Genomic DNA, 21,317 nt, shown 5'->3' on the forward strand with positions numbered 1-21,317 from the left:
ACATCCAGACAACAATGACTTTACTGAACTTTATCTGAAAGTTAACTGAACTTTAACTGAATTTAAACTGCACTTTAACTAAACCTGAACTACTGAACCTGAACTTAAACTGAAAGTTAACTGCACTTTAACTCAACCGTATCTCTTCTCTTCTCATCATTAACCGAACCATATCTTCTCTTCTCATCATTAACTGAACCATTCTTCTCTTCTCATCATTGACTGAACCATTCTTCTCTTCTCATCATTAAGTCCAGCAGCTTCTCATCTCATCTCTTCTCTTCTCTTCTCTTCTCTTCTCTTCTCATCACTGGTTCAACAGTGCTAAAGTGTTCTGGTACAATTCAGCATCACAGTCTAGAGAAGCAGATAAGTTTCATTCCCTCTGCATTCTATCCTTGTTGAGGTGCTGGATCTTGTATCCATTGCCACCTTCTTCTTTCATAACATCCAGCATGCATGACTGGAGTGTGATGAAAACTCTAGCCAACTTGTTCGCGTCATAATTATTAAATTCTTCCTCCACATTTTCTATTAGTTCCTTAATAGTTGTAGGTACTCGACAATCTGTTAAGGGCTGAATAGATCTGAAGAATCCCAAGTCTAGCACATTCATATCCGGAGAGTTTGTCGGCTGCTGCATCAGTTGAATGTCTAGGTCAGTTTCCTGTACAACTTGTAGGAAAGCTTCATCATTAGGTAGCACATGAGTTCTTGCGTTGTCCTGCTGTATAAAAAATGTTCTTCCAACATCTTCATCATGCCACATGTCCCGTATAGCTGGAACAACTTTTCCACACATAAACTGCCTCATCACTTCCCGGTTCACATTAATTGACTTTATTTCCAATGTTCCCCTCTCTCTATTCTGACTCCTAGCTGCTGGAGTTTCCTTCACAAATGGCCACACTCCTATTTTGCCATCAAAGATTACAGCACCGTCTTCGTCATACCTAGGTCTTGCAACTGCCGTTAGAAACATTACTTTCCCTATGCTATTCTTATTCTGGACAGTGCGCAAGGGACATGTTTCTAAAGGATAGAGGTAATAGGTGGCTTTCTTCTTGGTCATCTCAAACCACTTTTCATCAATATGCACTATGTTGGTCATATCTTTAAAGGTTGGCCTTGCATTTCCTAGTGTTTCTTCATCCAACATGGAGACACTGAATTTCAATCTTGCTATTCTGTTTGCTGGCTTTAGTGTGGGCTTTAAGGTGCTAGTGCAGCGTGTAATATCTACCCATTGGAACCTTCTGTGCAGCGATGTACAACTAACACCCAAAGTTCTAGCTAGTCCTCTTATTGTTCTCCTTCTGTTTAGTGGTATTGCAGCAATCCTAGATAGATCAAGATTAGCTCTCTTGCGTCCTGCTCTGCCTTTTTTTTGTTAGAAAGGTCAAGGGGTAAACCTTGGGCAATCTGCTCTTGTGCTAGCTTCCATATTCTCTCCACCGTTCTAACAGTTGTATCCAAAAGATTGGCAACATGAACCTTGTCCTTTAATAGTATCTGTCCATTTATGCTTAGTGCCTTCAATGCAATATAAGCACCAAACCTGTGTTCATTTGGTAGGTCCATACGTCGTTGTTGTTGAGCACCTTTAAAGGACCAGAAGTTAAGTTATTCTCCATATAACACCTCTATTTTCTGTACTGTACTCCATTTCATAAAACATGCGTTGATTAATTTGATGTCTATACATGGAGAAGTTGTTGTAGTTACATGTTGTGTGTAGATGGAGAACAAATCTGAACAACTACTAGCACATACTCTATGCTGAACAAATCTGAAACTGAACATGCATGTTTTTTGAAATTGCATAAGAAATGTTGCCTGCTGCAGTTTGTTTGCGTTACCTGCTGCAGTTCTATCTTGCTGAGCTATATCTTCATCTTCTTGTTGAGCTATATCTTCATCTTCATGTTGTTCTTGCTGAGCTATATCTTCATCTTCTTGCTGAGCTATATCTTCATCTACTTGTTGTTCTTGCTGAGCTATATCTTCATCTTCTTGCTGAGCTATATCTTCATATACTTGCTGTTCTTGCTGTGCTATATCTTCATGTACTTCCTGTTCTTGCTGAGCTATATCTTCATCTTCTTTCCGAGCTATATCTTCATCTACTTCCTATACTCTTTCAGCATTGAATTGTGCTTCATGTACAACTTCTTCCTCCACTGCTTCACTTCTTGTTCCTCCACTTCTTGCCTTTTCTGCTTGTTGATGAAATTCTTTCATGATTTGGCAGCTACTTGATTGAACCGCTACATGGCGAGGCTGTAGGATGCTAGCGAAGGCAGAGGCGGAGCTCTGTTGCAGATGGGGGATGGCGGCAGGCCAAGCAAAGGCAGAGGCAGAGCTCTGTCGCAGATGGGAGATTGCGCCACGCCCAGCGATGGCAGAGGCAGATGGGCGATGGAGATGCCGGGCGGCGTAGCTCGTCTGCGGGCGACGGCAGGCAAGAGGCGATAGCGGCGTGTGACGGCATAGTACTCCTGGCGGTTGATCACTGTAAGTTTAACTTGCTCCTGTGATTTGAACGATTTATGTGATTAGAGATTTAAGAACACACATACAACTACTAATGGCTAGACTTGCTCTATTCTCATACTCTGTGTGCATGCTCTATTCTGAACAAGAACATTCAATTATGAACAAGAACATTCTGAAACTGTGTGTGCACGTGTGTGGGTGTGCATGGAGTACATGTTGAAACATATCTACTGCTCATAGACAATTCTGAAGCAATTGCATGGGGTACGTATCATGTTGTGTTCTTTATTTAATGAACGTTCCTTTTAGAAGAGCAGAATCCAAATATAGTGTTGAACAAGTAGGCGTAACGGTAGAGTTCTATGGTGGCAAACTTAATGGAGTAAGTTATTTTGATCCTGCTACTGTAAAAAAATATGCGAGGCGTTCTCAATTAGGGGAAATTTTTGAATTAGATCGAGCTACTTTGAAATCGGATGGTGTTTTTCGCAGCAGTCCAAGGGGTTGGTTCACTTTTGGTTCTCAACAATTTAAGCATGTGATGGTTACAACTATTCTGAACAAGAACACAAATCTATACTGCACATGCTCTGTTCTGATTTGGAGTATTTTGCTGAACAATAACACAAATCTGTCTCTGTTCTGTTGCAGGAGTTGCTCAGGCACTGATATGTTACCTGCTGCTTCAGCATCATCTTCAGGAGGGCACAAGTTCAGGTCTGGTATGGCCATGCTTATGAAGAGAAGAGAAAATGGTGATCCTCAGGACTGCACTTCAAATCAGTTCAAATATGGCAGCCACAAGAGAGCTAGGCCTGCTGGACACAAGCCGGAAGAGGTCTGAAGCCGCAGGAAAACTTGTGGAGAGGGATGGCGCCAGGCCTGCAGAGGGGAGAGGCTGGAGGCGACTTGGAGAGGGGCTGGAGGGGCGACCTGGAGATGGGCAGCAGGCGACCTGGAGGGTGGAGAGGCGGAGGCGACCTGGCTGGAGGGGTGACCTGGAGATGGGCAGCAGGCGACCTGGGGGGTGGAGGGTGGAGGCGACCTGGAGGGTGGAGAGGCGGAGGCGACGGATTTCAATTTTTGAATGTTGTAATATGAGATCTGTAATTTTTACATTTCCAAGGATGTTTTTGTAAAATTGCTCTCCTGAAGAGGCTGCGACAAGAATTTCTGCATGGAGGGAGTAGTTAGTTGACCTATTCCTCTTGTCCTTTTTTTTTTTTGAAAAGGAGAGGTTTCTATTCATTTTTCCTTTGCCTACATGACATTCAGCAGAAATTGCAAATTCGCAGGAACAAATAGATGAAAAACTGAAAGACCACGTGCTTGGCCTCATTATCTGTGATGTGAATATGCATGAAAAACTGAAAGACCACGGCGGCGCGAAGCGGCGCTGCGCGGGCGCGCTCTGGACACGGTGGCATGCCGCTCGCGTTCCGGCCTGCAGAAAGCACTCTAGGAGCTGCGGCTTGCGGCGTTAGATGCGGCGCGGCTAGGAGGTCTCGTTGGATATGTCTTGAGTTCGACGACGAGTTTCACGGCGTCGCCAAGGACGAGAAAAGAAGCAGCCAGGAAGAAGCTCGAGGACGATTTCGTCACCCTTGGCGCGTCGAAGAGAGCACGGACGAAGGGATAAGCTCAGGGACACTTAGGCGGTCGCTCTGGTGAAAGATCTGGCTTCGAGAGGCGTACGGTGGCGGCTTGGCGAGGACGTGGCTGGCTCGGCCTGTGGCAACGCCACGCAGCTGCTTGAGGTAGAAGACCAGACTGACATGTGGGGTCCACATGTCAATGAGAGGAGGAAAAGACAAGGGAGAAGGGAGCTGGGCTGCAGCTGCTAGCCGAGCTGGGCTGGCTTCGGCCCACAAGGTAAGTTAGGGTTTCCCCTTTTCTTTTTCCTTTGTTGTTCCTTTTGAATTCAAACAATGCTTCAAAAATTCTGAAACTTTGCAGAGAGCTTTGTAACAGGAAAAAAAAGCTTCCATAAAAATCCAGAGTCTTTGAAGGACACTCATCTTGAGTTGCAAGTGTGGAGTTGATTTCAAGCGTTTTAAACCGAGGTTTTAAATTCCCCTCATTTTCAGGTTTCAGCATGATGCGATGCCATGCTCATGATGCACAATACAACTCCCGTTTAACTAGTGGCTAAATTGGGGATGTTATAAATCTACCCTCCTTACAAAAATCTCGACCCCGAGATTTCTTAGAGTCAGGTGAAGAGGGAACAGGGCTACACGATAGAAAGAGATCTTGACGATTCCACGTTGATTCTTCCTTGAAGGTGTTAGACCATTGCAGCTTCAAAGGTTTGATGTTCGTCCTTCAGGTTTTCTGTTGACTTCACCGAATAGTGAATGGGTGGGAAATGTGTATTCAGATTTTGTCACCACAAGGAACTAAATCAACCGCTACGCTCAGTTGGCAGATATAACTTTTGTTGACCGCCAAGCTTAAAATATTTGACCAACCTTGTAATGAAAAATATCCGGAGGAAAAAAAAGCAGCTCTGCAAGTCTAGAGTAAGCAGCAGGAGCAGGACGACGCAACACTTTTGGAATATACTTGCATCAGATTTCCAATGTTAGGAATTCTTTTGATTTGGGAGTGGACAACAACGCAACACTGGCGGGGGTTCAACATTCTCACCTCCAGACATAGCTGCACCAGTCGTGCTGATGGCCAAGGGGCACAGGGTTCAGAAGCAGTATTAGCAACACAAGTTCCAGTTCAATTCAAACTGAAAATATAAACGGCTAGATCGATTAGTAATCATGAGTCTGGGAAGCTGCTAACAAACAGAGCAGTGCAATGAAGCGTAGAAAGGCAGGCAAGGCGAACCAGCCAGGCAGCCAGCAAATGGTTCAACGGGCGAAATAGGGCGAAGCATGAATTCTGACACAAGTGGACAGGAAGAGAGAGCTTTATGTTTGTTGCAACAAGGAAGAAGGATCAAACGTCAATGGAAATGCAGTGCTCTTGAGAGCCGTCTTGGTTTGAATGGAAGCACCAGAGGGAGTTGGAAGCTGTCGCATGATCGATCAGAGTCCATGTCGGCGGAATTTGTTAGCTCTCTGATACGTACCAATGCAATGCCATGTGGAAGCATATTCAGGCATACAAGTGCTTCAGTTAAATGTAACGCAACAAAACAGAGTTCATCCCAGTACAGAAAGGGCATACATATTACTTATACATTGTTAATCTTGATCTATACATCCCAGTACTATGTTTTGTGCAACATAAGCCATCTTTTGACTATGTCAATTTTTTTCTGTTGACATAGCTTACCACGTGGTTTGCCAATTGCCATAGCCAATCTATGCTTGACTGGTTCAATAGTTGGTTCAGTTCAAGACTAAACTTTGCCAAACAGCATATCAAGATGTAAACTGCATTCTGATTATTACAGTAAATACCATTTAGCATATGACACGTCTACTCAAGAGGTATGTACAAGTAAGAATACGATACAATACTACCATGATACAGGCAAGTACAACGCAACCATTTCAAACAAATTCTGCGGGAAGATCTACTACCAAATTCTCGTGAAATTAAGGCATAAAACAATAGTTATATCCTCACTGTTTGAGCCATGCCGTAAACATGCTCTTCAGTCTCACCGAGGAATGAATGACCCAAAGCTTTAAGTAATTTTTGGCTAACTCCTTCCACTGCACATTTTTTATCTGCCCTTGCAGTATCCCGCGAAGCATCTTGATATTCCTGTTCCTACCTTGTCTTGTGGAGGCCGTGCGTGCTCCCCACATTCTTACCATGCTGGTCTTGTACACACATATGTGTGCGCTGCCATGGTTAGACCTCCAACATATCTCGTACGTCGTAGCCTCAGCGTTATGATATAGATAATTTATAGCCTTCGGCAGCAGCATCTCGTCGAGCTGATCCGGGTGAACATTTGTGTGTGTGAGGTGTTGCTTCTCTCCATTTATTGCCTCTATCGTGGAGCCCTCGCCTGTGGAATTTGGTTCCTCGAGAGAGTCATGAGGCATGAAGAGAATTCCCAACTTCAAAGACGGGTAATTCTCCAAAGAAGACGAGTCATATCTAGTGGCTGACCCCTGCAATTGGTTACTATACTCAGACAGTGACATGCGGCGCTCTAGAAACAAATGACATACTGGTTCTGGAAATATACTCCAAAGCCTCAATTTGTTTCCGTTGCCGCTACAAGAAGGCACAATGTCATGCTCGTATCCTTGGCAACATAATGGATCCGGGCGGTACCATCCAACAAAAGTTGTGAGCATGTCGTTCCAGCAACGTTCTGCATTGGCACTCCCAATCTCATGCGGCAAACATGAGAAATCTTGTGTAGGGATCTGCGTGATCTCTTTAATCACAATGTCAGCTGTGGACTTGAAGTGAGGCGTCACCAGTCGCAAGCACTTGACTATGGTTCCGATTATGTCTGTGCTCTCCGAGACACGCATCGTGAACCCGAGGCAAAAACTATTATTGGGTACCTTGCAATCTTCGTATACGAAAGATAGCACGGCCTCCAGCCCACGACCCTCGAAAGCCATCGGCAGTATGGTGAAGAAGTGATATCGGCCTCCTGAGCGCAACGCCACATATCGTATTAATTTTCCTGCAAAGAGATGCCCGATGAGAGGGTTGAAGAACATGTGTTGTCGTGGTGTTCCGCTGAACTGCACAAATCTCATAAACTCGGTAGCACCATCCGCGAACCTCTCAAATCTCCGGACAACAGCGATATGTTCTGACAAATGATCATTGTTGCGGCCGACGAAAGAAGAGATGAATGCCTTGGTCGTATGTGCAATACGTCTAGGAAACGAGGATTGCCTTACCATCTGCTCCCTCTCGTCTTCTTCCTGAGAAAGTTGTCTGCATTTGCGGGCTGCGTCCTCACAGTCCTGAGCAGCACGCTTCAGCTTCTTTCGCCAATGGAGCAGTGGTGTGTCAGTGACTTGCCACTTGTTAGACGTCTCGAGTGCGGCCTCCATCTTGATGCGTGCCATCTCCAGCCTCTCTAGGCGACCTCTTGTGGCTTCATCCCTTTTATCCTGATCTTTGTTGGTGGTGATACTAGAAAAGATTCGGCTGACTTCCTCGCCAACAATTGCAGAACTGACCATCTCAGCCATTTCTGCGCTGCTCAAGAAATGGAGTATCATTATTGAATAAACATTAGAGGTCGATGCTCTGGTTCTTAAGGATGTATTTACTGAAGGACGCTTGAACATTATAGATCATGAAATTAATGGTTATACTTGATGTTCATTCAATATCTATCAATTTTTACTCGATCTCTAATGTCGCAGAATACTAGAATAAGATGTCTTAGTTATGCCAAAAGCTTTCTGACGAGTATATAGGTAATATTTGGCAGGACCACGGATCAGCCAATGCTCCACACAGGCCTTTCCCGTCCAATGCTTCTTGGGATATGAGCGGCAAACTTCTGTTTAGAGAGGAGAGACTAATCCTAGAATAAGAATTAATATTCGAACCAAGGTATGCTAAAGGGGATGTAAGTAAGAATTAATATTTGAACCAAGGCATACTTATCCTGAAAACAGAGAGGTTACACAAAAATAGTAATCCCCTCTACCCACTTGGAACTCCTCCCTATAGGCTATAATCTTCCTAGTGCAGATTGACAATAGAACGAACCCTTTTCCTTCAGAGCTTCAGAAATCTACACATACTAGTACGATGCAAAATCTGTATTCTAGCTCCATGACGGAAAGTCTTGAGAGCAAAATTAACTTACAGTACAGATACGAGCTGTATTGGGACGGAAAATCTATGGTGAATTCATGCTTGATGAAATGACTTAATTTACAGTTTATGGGTCAATGGTTACCTGATGATGCTTGAAAGGTGATCCTGTTGCTCGGTACCACGAAATTCAGGTGGAAATCCGGATCTAATTTACAGTATATTTCTTCTTGTTTCCTGCCTCTTCTGCATGCTTGATCTACTCTTGCTATACTCTTGTTGCCCTTCCCTGGCCACTCCTTGCTTCCGTTGGCCGGCTGCGGCTGAGTATCAAATGAAATGTAAACACTGTCTAGATAACCCTTGCTCTTGCCTCTTGGCACTTACTCTTCTTCAAGGGTACTAACCCTTACTTCACATCTGGCCGGTTGGAGACGAGACCGGCCGGAGTTGTCAAAGACGCTGTGATGATGATACAGTAAGGTCTAAGCTACCTTCCGAATTAGATGAACGCTGTCCTGTGTTAAATTTGTTTTGTAACATGCCTCCCAAGTCCCACCCACTTCCCTCACCAACTACCTTCAGTAATTAATTATCGGAATCCGTTAATATAATGAGGAGTGCTTCTGTGCTTTCCAGAGAAAAAAAGTCACCAATTTTAAAGCTAATCAAGCGCCTGGGATTAGATTAACCCCCACTAATCACTCATCTTTTCTAAAGGAAGGGCAATTTGGTCACTCAGCCATGCCCGCATTCGTCGGACATGGAGAAGATTAGGTCAGCGCCCCAAGCATAAGCGAGTGCTCATCCTCCGTCCTCGCCGCCATAGCCCATAGGTTCCCATGTCAGCGACTAGATTGTGCGTATCGTATTCGTACGTGTTAACTGGTGAGCGGAAAGATGCAGGCATTCAGCCGTACATGCAAGTGGTTCAGTTAAATGTAACACACGAAAACGGAGTTCATCCAAGTACAGAAAGGCATACGGGACATTGTTAATCCTGATCTGTACAGAATCTTGTGGTCGACAGAAACAGCACATAGTACTATTTTTTTTTTTTGCAACATAAGCCATCAAAATGTTCAGAACCAAAGAAACATTCTATTGCAATTTGTTGGTACTTTACATAGAAAGGTACGGCAGAAAAAAACAGAGTTCAACCAAGTAAAGAGAACTAGAAGGACGTAGATATTCCCAGCTGTACAGAGGAAAACAAGACAGGGCTCGTCCAACTATCGAAGACAGAATATATATTGGTTAATTGTTTGCTAATCTGGGCAATACTACCATGCATGATACATGCAACAGGTACAAGTACAGCACAACAATTCAAACATATTCTTTAAGAAGACAACCAAATTCTCGTGAAATTAAGGCATAGAACACTAGTAATCTCCTCACCGTTTGAGCCATTCCGTAAACATGCTCTGCAGTCTCACCGAGGAACGAACGACCCAAAGTTTTAAGTAATATTTGGCTACCTCCTTCCACTGCACATTTTTCATCTGCCCCCGCAGTATCTCACGAAGCATCTTGATACTCTTTCTCCTACCTTGTCTTGTGGAGGCCGTGCGTGCTCCAAACTTTGACAGCGTGCTCGTCTTGTACACAAATAGGAGTGCACTGCCATGGTTAGACCTCCAACATATCTCGTATGTCGTAGCCTCAGCGCTATGATAGAGATAATCTATAGCCTTGGGTATCAGCATTCCGTCGAGCTGATCCGGGTGAACAGCATGGGTGAGGTGTTGTTTCTCTCCATCTATCGCCTCTATCGTGGAGCCCTCGCCTGACTTTGGTTCCTTCAGAGAATCATGAGGCATGAACGTAATTCCCAACTGCAAAGGCGGGTAATTCTCCAAATAAGACGAGTCATATCTAGTGGTTGACCCTTGCAGCTGGTTACTGTACTCAGATTGTGAGATGGAGCGTTGTAAAGACACTTGACATACTGGTTCTGGAAATATACTCGAAAGCCTCAATTTGTTTCCGCTGCTGCTTTCCCCGCCGCCACAGGAAGACACACTGTCATGCTCGTATCCTTGGCAACATAATGGATCTGGGCGGAACCATGTACTGAAAGTTGTGTGCATCTCGGTCCAGTGATTTTTGGCATCGGCACTCGTAACCTCAGGCGGCGAACAGAAGAAATCTTGTGTAGGGAGCTGTGTGATCTCCTTAATGACAATGTCAGCTGTGGACTTGAAGTGAGGCGTCACCAATCCTAAACACTTTACTGTAGTTCCAATTATGTCTGTGCTCTCCGAGATACGCATCATTAACCCAAGGGTAAAACTATTCTCGAACACTTTGCAATCTTCATATAAGAAATATAGCGTGACCTCCAGCCCACGCTCCTCGGAAACCACCGGTTGTATGGCAAAGCAATGATATCCGCCTCTTGGATGCAACACCATATACCGTATGAATTTTCCTGCAAAGATATGCCCGACGAGAGGGTCGAAGAACAGGGGATGTCGTGGCGTTCCACCGAGCTGCACAAATCTCATAAACTCGGTAGCACCGTCCGCGAACCTCTCAAATCTTCGGACATCAGAGATGTTGTATGAGCAATGATCATTGTTGCGGCTGAGGAAAGAGGAGATGATCGCCTTGGTCGTATGTGCAATGCGTCTAGGAAACGAGGATTGCATTGCCATCTGCTTTCTCTCGTCTTCTTCCTGAGAATGTTGCCTGCATCTGCGCGTTGCGTCCTCACAGTCCTGAGCAGCACGCTTCAGCTTCTTTCGCCAATGGAGCAGCGACGTGTCAGTTATTTGCCACCTGTTGGATGTCTCGAGCGCAGCCTCCATCTTGATGCGCGCCATCTCCAGCCTCTCTAAGCCAACTCCTGTGGCTTCATCCGTTTTGTCCTGGCCTTTGCTGTTGGTAATACGAGAAAAGATTCGTCCGACTGCCTCCCCAACAATTGCAGAACCGACCATATCAGCCATTGATTACAAGAAGTTGGCCCTGCGTTGCTCAAGAATGGAGTATCATTAGATTTTGTTCTCCACAATAGATGTAGGCATGTAGCAAGTAGCCAAGTAGAAGACATGGTGTAGCTAATTTCCTAAAAGAAAAGCAGTAGCAGCTAGAGCTGCAAACTAGTTCATTTGTTTGAACTAAGGAGGGTCAAAGGGTACCCTGAGGGTCAAAAATTTGCAGCTCTAGTAGCAGCTGCAGCGGTGGCTCTTCAGGTGCTGAGGCAGATGCGCTGGTTCTTGAGCATGCATTTACTCATGGATGAATGAATAGAAAGAAGGGCACTTGGGTATGAAAAATCATGAAATTAATGGTTATACTTGATTTTTTATTCAAGGGCTATCAATTTTTAATAGATCTCTAAAATTATGCCAAAAGCTTTTTTGATCAGTATATTTATAATATTTGGCAGAATCATGAAGCCACTGCTCCCCTGCGGGCCTTTGCAGTCTGATGCTTCCTTGGGATATGAGTTGCAAACTTCTGTTAAGAGAGGAGAGTAATCCTAGAAGAAGAGTATAAGAGTTACGGTATGGTAAAGGAATGTAAACTTAATTTTCTATGTGCATGCTGCATACTACATCTAAAGCAGATAGGGTACACAAAAATGGTAATCTCCACCCACTTGAAACTCCTCCCTGATATGGCTATATTCTTCCTAGTGCAGACTGACAGTCTTTTTGCCTCATAGCTTCATAAATCTACACATACTAGTACGATGCTATGCAGAATCTATATTTCAGCTCCATGGCGCAAAGTCCTGGGAGCAAAATTAACTTACACATACGAGTAGTATTGGAGACGGAAGATCTACGATGAATTCATGCTTTACGAATGACTGGATTTATAGTTGATGGGTGAGTGGATACCTGATGATGCTTCTTAAACGGTGATCTTGTTGCTCGGAGTGACCAAATTCGGATGGACGCCCGGATCTATTTTCCTTGTGTATTTCTTCTTGTTTCCTGCCGCTTCTACTTGGTTGATCTACTTCTGCTACTCCTGTTGTCGCCCTCCCCTCATCCCCTGGCTATCGGTCCTATTTCATTTCCACTCTTTGCTTCCGTTGGCTGTGAAATGCCAGGTTTCCAAGGCAGCAGATTTTCTTTGACAAAAGCACTAGCCAGATAGAACTTTGGCACTTACGGAGTACTGTACTTTTCTTCAAGGGAGTCGGTGAAGACTGGGCTGTAACTTGACGTCTGGGTTGGAGATCGACGAGGCCAGCCGGAGTCAAAGCTGCAAAGGGGATTGGATTATTCTTCTCTCGTTTTCTACTCTAGTGAAGCTGTGATTAAAAAAAAAGAAATAACACTACCGATGAAGCTTCGCTGCGTCTTCCTGAGACTCCCTACGGAAGGAATCGACGCCTTGCGCTGAGTATCGCCGCCGCCTCGTTCGTCTTCCCCGGCTCCGACCGGCCATCGCCCCCGCGCCGATCTCCTCTCCGGCGAACTCGAGCCTCCGGATCCGCCTTCGCCAGCTCGACGTAGTCACACTGACCACGCCGGTGCCCTTCCCCGAGTCGCCGCCGCCTCGAGGCTGCGGTTCGTTTCCGGCTTCCGCGTCGACGCCGGTGAAACCAACCGTTTCGGCCAGGAGCCCAGCACAAGGGAATTAGGTGGGCCTTGGTGGATTGGGCTCACATGACACAAGGGCCTTACAGGCATGCCCGGCCGGTGTGGCCCTGCTTGGGAGCTTTGCAAAATATTCCACCCGTTAGATGCATACATGAGTAAATTTCTGGTTACCAATGAAACCCTTGTGATTTTATTTCGCATGTAAAAGGGACGTTTGGAATCGATGGAAAAACAGAAATTAAGTGCATGTAAAATTGGTTTGCCCTGGAGAGGAATCGACGGAGCTAGCGTGGATCGAGGAAACGATAGAAATTAAGTTTGAGGATCGCCGACGGAGTGGTTGAAGAAGTGCCTCCTGAGCGAGCTCCTTCATGCGGCGTGGCATTCCCGGGCATTAAAATTCTACTTGGGCCACTTTTTCCGGATAAAAAAAAATCTACTTGGGCCAACTCGAAGGAGGGAGGAGAAATATGGGCTAGTGCGTCCCCGGTTTTCCACCATCCTCGACTTTTTTTGGCTGCTATCAGCTTAGCATTCTCCGTGGAAGAAGAACGGAAGGAGAGTTTGGCTGCAACGGAAAGCGACATGCACATGCACTGATGGATCAATGGCCGTGCCCTTTCAGTTACGAAACGCGTCGGCACCATCGAGGGGTGGACCGAGAAGAGGAACATCCTCCTGGGTCCTGGCCATGAATAAACCTTGGCCGGCGTGCTCACCGAGGCCAGCATCCGCGAGAACCAAAAGACAGGGGCTGACAGCGAGAAGCACTTTGGGGGCTGTTCAATCCGGAAAAGTGGCCGCGGCGTACTGCATTAACCTGTGAGACCGAGAGGGAAACATATGTATATCTTCATTTCGCATGTCAAGTGCAAACATCAGATTATACTACTGGTAAACGCCACTAAAAAAACTTTGCCAAACGACATATCAACATGTAAACTGCATCCTGATTATTAACTGCACTACATATACCATTTAGCATATGACATGACTACTCAAGAGGTATAAACAAGTACGTAGGACTACAATAAAGTAATACCATGTAGTACATTGCAAGCGGTACAAGTACAACGCAACAAAACGTCTTGCTCGCCTTGGCACACATTAACTTCAAAGATTTTCTGCAGGACGACTACCAAATTCCCGTCAAGTTAAGCCATAAAACACTGGTTATTTCCTCACCGACTGAGCCATGCCGTAAACATGCTCTGCAGTCTCTCTGATGAACGAACGACCCAAAGTTTTAAGTAACGCCTGGCTATCTCTTTCCACTGCAAATTTTTCGTCTGCCCCTGCAGTATCTCACGCAGCATTTTGCTTCTCTTGCTCGTACCTTGTCTTGTGGAGGCTATGCGTGCTCCTGATATTCTTGTCGCGATCGTCGTCTTGCTCACGGATAGGTCTGCCCTGCCATGGTTAGACCTCCAACTTATCACGTAAGACGTAGCCTCGGTGTTATGATAGAGATATTCTATGGCCTTGGGCAGCAGCATCTCGTCGAGCTGATCCGGTTGATAATTTACATGTGTGAGGTGTTGCTTCTCTCCATCTATCACCTCTGTCACGGAGCCCTCGCTTGTGGAGTTTGGTTCATCGGAGTAATGAGGGACGAACGAAATTCCCAACTTCAAAGGTGGGTAATTCTTCAAAGAAGATGAGACATATCTAGTGGCTGACCCCTGCAGCTGGTTACTATACTCGGATAGTGAGATGTGGCGTTGTAAAAACACTAGACCTACTGGTTCTGGAAATATACTTGACAGCCTCAATTTTCTTCCGTTGATGCTTTCGCCGCCGCGGCAGGAAGGCACGACATTGTGCTCATATCCTTGGCAACATAATGGATCTGGGCGGAACCATCCAGCAAAAGTTGTGTGTATATCGTTCCAGTATTGTTCCACATTGGCATTTGCAACCTCAAGCGGCAAACAAGAGAAATCTTGTGTAGGGAGCTGCATGATCTCTTTAGTGACAACATCAGCCGTGGATTTGAAGTGAGGCGTCACCAGTCGCAAGCACTTGACAGTAGTTCCAATTATGTCCGTGCTCTCCAAGACACGCATCATGAACCCGAGAGCGAAACTATTCTCTAGCACTTTGCAATCTTCGTATGCATAAAAAAGCATGGCTTCCAGCCCACGCTCCTCGAAAGCAATCGGCCATAAGGAGAAGAAGTGATGCCGGGCTCCTGGAAGCAACCCCATATATCGTATTGATTTGCCTGCAAAGATATGCCCAATGAGAGGGTCAAAGAACAGGTGCTGTCGTGGTGTTCCGCCAAACTGCACAAACCTCATAAACTCGGTAGCACCATCCGCGAACCTCTCAAATTTCCGGACAGCAGCGATGTTGTCTGAGCAATGATCATTGTCGCGGCCGACGAAAGAGGAGATGAATGCCTTGGTCGTATGTGCAATACGCCTAGGAAACGAGGAATGCATTACATTCTGTTTTCTCTCGTCTTCTTCCTGAGAATGTTGTCTGCATCTGCGAACCGCGTCCTCACAGTCCTGAGCAGCACGCTTCAGCTTCTTTCGCCAATGGAGCAGCGGCGTGTCAGTGATCTGCCACTTGTTGGATGTCTCGAGCGCGGCCTCCATCTTGATGCGTGCCATCTCTAGCCTCTCTAGGCCACCTCCTATGGCTTCATCCGTTTTCTCCGGGTCTTTGCTCCCGGTTATACCAGAAAAGATTCGACTGACTGTCTCCCCAACAATGGCAGAACTGACCATCTCAGCCATTGATTACGAGCTCGAAGTCAGTTCTGTGCTGCTCCAGAAATAGAGTATCATTAGATTTTTTTTTACTCCACTGTACACCGATGCAGGCATGTAACAACTACTAGCAAATAGATGTGATGTAGCTAGTAATATCGTAAGAGAGCTAGCCCTGCTCTGCTCTAAGAAAAGGAATAGCAGCGGTGGCTCTTCAGGTGCTGAGGCAGAGGCGCTACAGGCAGCAGCTATGCTCTGTTTCTTACCGTGCACTTACTGATGAATGAACAGAGGGAAGGACACTTGAATATGATGAATCATGAAACTAATGGTTATACTTGATTTTTATTCAAGGTCTATCCATTTTTACTAGATCTCTAATGTTGCAGAACACTAGAATAAGATGTCTTAATGTAGCAGGACCATGGACCGAGCCACTGCTCCACAGGCCTTTGCCATCCGATGCTTCCTTGGGATATGAGCTGCAAACTTATGTTAAGAGAGAAGAGACTAATCCTTGAATTGGAACTAATTTTCGAATCCCAGTATGTCAAAAGGGATGTAAATTGGCATGATTTTTCTATCCGCATATTAGTTCTGAAAAGAGAGAGGCTGCACAAAAATGGCCATCTCCGCCATCTTGGAACTCCTCCCTATAGACAATATTCTTCCTAGGGTACAGATTGACAATAGAACCCTTTTCCTTCAGAGCTTCATAAATCTACACATACTAGTACGATGCAAAATTTCGTATCTAGCTCCATGAGTCCATGACGCTAGTCTGTGAGCAAAATTAACTTACCGACACGAGCAGTATTGTAACAAAAGATCTACATGATGAATTTATACTTTACGTATGACTAAATTTAGAGTTGGTGCGTGAGTGGATACCTGATGATGCTCAAACGGTGATCTTGTTGCTCGATGCGACGAAATTCGCGTGGAAGTCCGGATCTACTTTCATTGAGTATTTCTTCGTCTTTCCTGCCGCTGCTGATCTACTCTTGCTATACTCTTGTTGCCCTCCCCTGGCTCTCGGTTCTATTTAATTCCCATTCCTTGCTTCCGTTGGCCCGCTGCGGTGGAGGATCAAATGAAATGAGCTACTGAAATGTCAGGCAGCAGCCTCTCTTTGACAAAGGCACTATCAAGATATAGAACTTTGGCATTTGCTTCTCTTGATCAAGATTCAAGGGAGTCGGTAAAGAGTAAACTGACCCTAATGAACTTCACGTCAGGGTTGGAGACGAGGCCGCCGGCCGGAGTCGTCGCAGCATCAAGAAGAAGAATATATATCACGGCGCCCTCCTCGCCCGTCGACCTTCGCGCACGACACGACAACCACGCCGGGCACTAGGCCGTCCGCTTGTGTGGGGATCTGCTCTGTGCTTGAGGCGATTTGAGAAATTCGTGATGTGAGATTGGGGTTATTTGCCCGCGGGAGATTTGATCGTGCGGTGGTAATTGCTATGGCAAGCGATAATGCAGCATTTTTTCAGATTATTTTTTTCAGCGATATATGATCAATACTGATAAATCTGACGAAATAAAAGTGGGCATACGTGGAAGGCCCGCTACGGTACAAGCCACGGTTCCAATCAGTTTTTAGATGAAAACGGTTCCAATCAGTTAGCACCCCAAACCTGAAATTCCAAGTACTGGTCAAGATACGCAGTAGCGTACGTATACATACGCAAGAAATCAATGCGAAGTGGATATACAACTGAAAAGGCCAAACTAGTCACTGCTGAGAGACAAGAATTCCATGCTCACATAGCAGAAGAAAAAGGCCATGCTGATTATTTAGAGGGGAAAAAAGAAATTCTATTCTATTGCAGTATATCAAGCCAGAACATGCACACAGCTCAGCTGGTCGGGTATAGAAAGGAAAATAGAGGCCCGTTTTCCACAATCCCTGGACTTTTCTGGCCGCTATCTTAGCATTTTCTCCGTGGAAGAAGAACGGAAGGGCCAGAGTTAGGCTGCACCGGAGAGCGACATGCACATGCATTGATCGATGCATGGCGTGCCCTTTCAGTTACGATCGAGTCAAAATAGCTAGGCTAATCAGGAGTACGTACGCAGGGCCTGTATACGTACGCTGCAACGACGTGAGCAGACGGGCAGGGGAACTTGTATATAAGGACACCAAAAGCTAGCGTACGTATAACATATCATATCGCATCCCATTGAAGAGCAAACACATATAGGCCGGAGCATCTACCAGCAATGGCTTCTGCTTCCATGTTTGCAGTTGTTGCTCTCCTCATTGGAGCACTAATTGCTTCTGTTCCTACGAGTACTTAATTACCATTATCTCTTAATCTTCCCTTTTTATCTGCTCTAGCTGTATCTACGTACGTTGCTCTATCAGTACTGTTTAGTGCTACGTACTAGGCATGCAAAGCATGAATACTATCATTTTCCTTGGTTAATTTGTTAATGGAATTTGTAATACATTACACCGAAATCATTGTCTGGTTCAGAAAAAAAAAATTAATCAGAAAGGTGCATTTTACTAGTGATCGAACCAGATGCATGTCCGTAAAGTTTACATTTGTCCTTTTGTTCCAACCACGTAGGAGTAATTGCTTACCTTGTTTCATGCCTACGCACTAATTAAATCTGCGTGCAGGCGTGCAATCCATCGGGGTGTGCTACGGCGTGATCGGCAACAACCTCCCGTCCCGGGGCGACGTGGTGAATCTCTACAGGTCCAAGGGCATCAACTCCATGCGGATCTACTTCGCCGACGCGCAAGCCCTCTCGGCGCTCCGCAACTCCGGCATCGCGCTCATCCTCGACATCGGCAACGACAACCTCGCGGGCATCGCCTCCAGCGCCTCCAACGCGGCCACCTGGGTCAACAACAACGTCAAGCCCTACTACCCGGCGGTCAACATCAAGTACATCGCCGCGGGCAACGAGATCCTCGGCGGCGCCACCGGCAGCATCGTCCCCGCCATGCGCAACCTCAACGCCGCCCTGGCATCGGCCGGGCTCGGCGACAGAATCAAGGTGTCCACGTCGATACGGTTCGACGCCGTGGCCGACTCCTTCCCTCCCTCCAAGGGCGTGTTCAAGGACGCCTACATGTCCGACGTGGCGCGCCTGCTGGCGTCCACGGGGGCGCCGCTACTAGCCAACGTGTACCCCTACTTCGCCTACAGGGATTCCCCGTCAGCCATCCAGCTCAACTACGCCACGTTCCAGCCCGGGACGCAGGTGAGGGACGACGGCAACGGGCTGGTCTACACGAACCTCTTCGACGCCATGGTGGACGCCGTGCACGCCGCAATGGAGAAGGCCGGGGCGGGGGGAGTGAAGGTGGTGGTGTCCGAGAGCGGCTGGCCGTCCGATGGGGGATTCGCGGCGAATGCCGACAACGCGAGAGCTTACAACCAGGGCTTGATTGACCATGTTGGCAAGGGGACGCCGAAGAAGCCCGGGCCATTGGAGGCGTACATCTTTGCCATGTTCAACGAGAACCAGAAGGATGGGAATGCCGTGGAGAGGAACTTTGGGCTGTTCAAGCCGGACAAGTCGCCGGCCTACGACATCCGGTTCTAGCTAGACGGCTTGTGGCTACGTGCGTCGCACATAAATATACGTACGTGTTAGTAAGGATCGATCGATATCGCTACCTAAATAAGCTGTGGGTACAATCATAGCGTGTGTACATGCTCATCGATGTCCATGGAAGTAATTAAGTGCATCCGTGGACTTTTTGTGAGTTGATACATCAACATGAATAAACAGAGTTACATACTCCGTATGAAATCTTTGCGGATCAATATTTTTCTGCGCAAGAAAACGCACAGGGTTGGACACTGGGTCAAGTGGTTAAGCACACGTCCTTTTCAAAATAAAGCCATGTATCTAACTAAGAACATTTTCGGCAGATTTCTAAAACTTTGATTTGCTAAAATGAGTTTCCGGATTAGCAAAGAGAAGATTTACTAAAATGAGTTTCCTTCTTGCGGTCCAGCTGCAGCGGCTCCCTCATGGAGCTGCAAGGAGAGGCGATGCTGGTGGGCCCAATCCGGTGGAATAGGAATTGACAGGGATGAGTGAAATTTTAGTTCATCTTTCGCTAAATCCCTTTTCAGTCCCTGCCGAACATGGCCTAAGGAATGAGTAAGGAGGGAAGAGGAAGATTTGAATTTTAAAAAAAAATCAGACAACTTAAATATAACCACACATTTCTGTTTTTCGTACAAGCTGACGGATTGGAACTTTGGAACCAAACACACGGGCCACTCCCAATAGATAACGCCAACTTTGCAATGCAGGCGTCCTGGGCTTCCGTATTTGACTTTCGGGTCCTGGCGCACTTGACCGCTGGGCATAGACAGACGAGCAGAACTGGCCGTGTTGACGGCCCATGCTGTATGTGTTATGCTGGCCCAACGAGACCAGTACCTGGGCTGAACCGGCACAATATAGGCGCTGCTACAAATGGAAATGGGCGGCCTTCCCCTGAAGTAAAAAGCGGATGGCAGTGGAAGAAAGTAACCTGAAGTTCTGAACACCATTTTCCAACTACACGTTCACGGTCACACCTTTCTAAAAGAACTACAAAACCATATTTGAATTTTGTGCAACGATGTAATCATATTTCAACTCTCTCATCAAGCATGATGATATATAGACAGGTGTACAGGCACAAAGGCCGCAATTAACAGATGAAACCTAACTATGAAAAAAAAATCTAGCCTGACAACAGAGACTTGTCAGATAACAACAAAGTACCATTACTAGACAATATATACAGAAGTATCGTACTGAAAGATATGAAAATCGTCTGATACCTAAAGGCGAGAAGAAAGCAAATTCCAGCATGCAGGAGGCTCCAACAGCTCCGTGGAGCCCACGTAATTAAGGCAGCAGGATGGGGGGGAAAAGGAAAAAATATGCAGAAATCAGAGAAAAATAATATAATGTACTCCGTATAACAAATGATACACGTCAAGAAAGGTAGTTCAAACTGACGGGTGATTGATGGATTGTGAATTGAAAATGAAAGAAAATGAGGTTTCTCCAACACTTTGCACGCAAATTGGATTCTTCTGGAGAAGACAAGAAAATCAGCCAATTCCAACCATACATAGCCCTGATACTTGATATTATCATGCAGGAGAGTACATTCTTATTCACCTGGATTAAGTACATGGGTTCAAGGATAAATTTACTGGATAACTAAAGTTTTGGCTGTTCTAATTAATGTCTGGTTCATAAAAAGTGTTCATAAGAAAGGGGAAGCTGACAGTTCCTGGGCTTTCTTTCCAGCAACAGCACAAGTGTTAATTGGATAGGGTGCAGGGTGTGCCAAAGCCATTTGGTGCACCTAATGCGTGTGTCGTTTAGGGTTTAGGCCTTTTAATTAAAGCACGCAGTACGCTGTACAAAATGGCCTTTTTGCATGCATAGAGCTCGCCAAGATAGCCTTTTCAGGATAAACAGTCAACCGACTGTTTGTTAGAACCTGAAAGCAGAGTCCTACATGGGAAAATATTCTGAAGACAAAACTAATATCTGAACTGTTGAAAAGTAATGGGCCTGATCTATAGTGCCTGCACAAGAATTACAAGTTCTAGGCTATATGTTGTCCGACTCAAAAACAAGTTCACCATCCTGTAATTAACTGTCGAACCTCGTCTTAACCGAAAGACAAAAGGTCGCTTCTGCCAGTTTCTCGAAAAGATAACATCACTTCATTCTTTTCAGAAAGAATGATGCGTCATGCATCGGATGTAAGTGGAGCAGGTGCTGCTTCGAGAAACAGATTACAGAGGTCAGAGGACACTTCTTCTCGTTTTGTAACCTG

At 45.8% G+C, this 21,317-nt stretch overlaps 4 protein-coding genes across 7 annotated transcripts; 1 reads left to right on the forward strand and 3 right to left on the reverse strand.

The window, feature by feature from the left end:
* Positions 1-5,860: 5,860 nt before the first annotated feature.
* On the reverse strand, positions 5,861-8,781 carry LOC106866129. 2 transcript variants are annotated; one of them, XM_024459775.1, is made up of 2 exons: positions 8,354-8,781; positions 5,861-7,633 (listed from the first exon to the last, which is right to left on the reverse strand). In XM_024459775.1, exon 2 carries the CDS (start codon positions 7,629-7,631, stop codon positions 6,081-6,083), a length of 1,551 nt encoding a protein of 516 aa, XP_024315543.1. In that variant the 5' UTR covers positions 7,632-7,633; positions 8,354-8,781; the 3' UTR covers positions 5,861-6,080. The 2 variants fall into 2 exon arrangements, with proteins under 2 accessions (XP_024315543.1, XP_014754359.1); XM_014898873.2 differs by having other exon boundaries at positions 5,861-7,638; positions 8,354-8,778.
* Positions 8,782-9,287: 506 nt separating this feature from the next.
* LOC104582950 lies at positions 9,288-12,797 on the reverse strand. The gene is made up of 3 exons (XM_010234497.3): positions 12,512-12,797; positions 12,063-12,432; positions 9,288-11,181 (listed from the first exon to the last, which is right to left on the reverse strand). The coding sequence occupies exon 3, from the start codon at positions 11,160-11,162 to the stop codon at positions 9,606-9,608; it is 1,557 nt and encodes a 518-aa protein (XP_010232799.1). The 5' UTR covers positions 11,163-11,181; positions 12,063-12,432; positions 12,512-12,797; the 3' UTR covers positions 9,288-9,605.
* A 906-nt stretch (positions 12,798-13,703) lies between these two features.
* On the reverse strand, positions 13,704-16,953 carry LOC104582951. Of its 3 annotated transcripts, XM_014898244.2 has the most exons (4): positions 16,709-16,952; positions 16,382-16,566; positions 15,099-15,545; positions 13,704-14,997 (listed from the first exon to the last, which is right to left on the reverse strand). In XM_014898244.2, exons 3-4 carry the CDS (start codon positions 15,142-15,144, stop codon positions 13,955-13,957), a joined length of 1,089 nt encoding a protein of 362 aa, XP_014753730.1. In that variant the 5' UTR covers positions 15,145-15,545; positions 16,382-16,566; positions 16,709-16,952; the 3' UTR covers positions 13,704-13,954. The 3 variants fall into 3 exon arrangements, with proteins under 3 accessions (XP_014753730.1, XP_010232802.1, XP_010232801.1); XM_010234500.3 differs by having other exon boundaries at positions 13,704-15,540; positions 16,709-16,953; XM_010234499.3 differs by having other exon boundaries at positions 13,704-15,545; positions 16,709-16,951.
* A 684-nt stretch (positions 16,954-17,637) lies between these two features.
* Positions 17,638-19,270, forward strand: LOC100827257 (glucan endo-1,3-beta-glucosidase GII). Its single transcript, XM_024458193.1, has 2 exons — positions 17,638-17,789; positions 18,126-19,270. The coding sequence occupies exons 1-2, from the start codon at positions 17,720-17,722 to the stop codon at positions 19,058-19,060; spliced, it is 1,005 nt and encodes a 334-aa protein (XP_024313961.1). The 5' UTR covers positions 17,638-17,719; the 3' UTR covers positions 19,061-19,270.
* The last annotated feature ends 2,047 nt before the right edge of the window (positions 19,271-21,317 follow it).

The sequence above is a fragment of the Brachypodium distachyon genome, chromosome 2 (genome assembly GCF_000005505.3).
Source record: "Brachypodium distachyon strain Bd21 chromosome 2, Brachypodium_distachyon_v3.0, whole genome shotgun sequence".
In the NCBI taxonomy this organism is placed as follows: domain Eukaryota; kingdom Viridiplantae; phylum Streptophyta; class Magnoliopsida; order Poales; family Poaceae; genus Brachypodium; species Brachypodium distachyon.

What these genes read in the sequence shown, in the direction of transcription:
- LOC106866129 (XM_024459775.1), bottom strand. Translation starts at nt 7,631, where the DNA reads ATGGCTGAGATGGTCAGTTCTGCAATTGTTGGCGAGGAAGTCAGCCGA.
- LOC104582950 (XM_010234497.3), bottom strand. Translation starts at nt 11,162, where the DNA reads ATGGCTGATATGGTCGGTTCTGCAATTGTTGGGGAGGCAGTCGGACGA.
- LOC104582951 (XM_010234500.3), bottom strand. Translation starts at nt 15,517, where the DNA reads ATGGCTGAGATGGTCAGTTCTGCCATTGTTGGGGAGACAGTCAGTCGA.
- LOC100827257 (XM_024458193.1), top strand. Translation starts at nt 17,720, where the DNA reads ATGGCTTCTGCTTCCATGTTTGCAGTTGTTGCTCTCCTCATTGGAGCA. An exon ending in AATTGCTTCTGTTCCTACGA is followed by an intron (nt 17,790 to 18,125) that starts GTACTTAATTAC and finishes ATCTGCGTGCAG; the next exon opens with GCGTGCAATCCATCGGGGTG.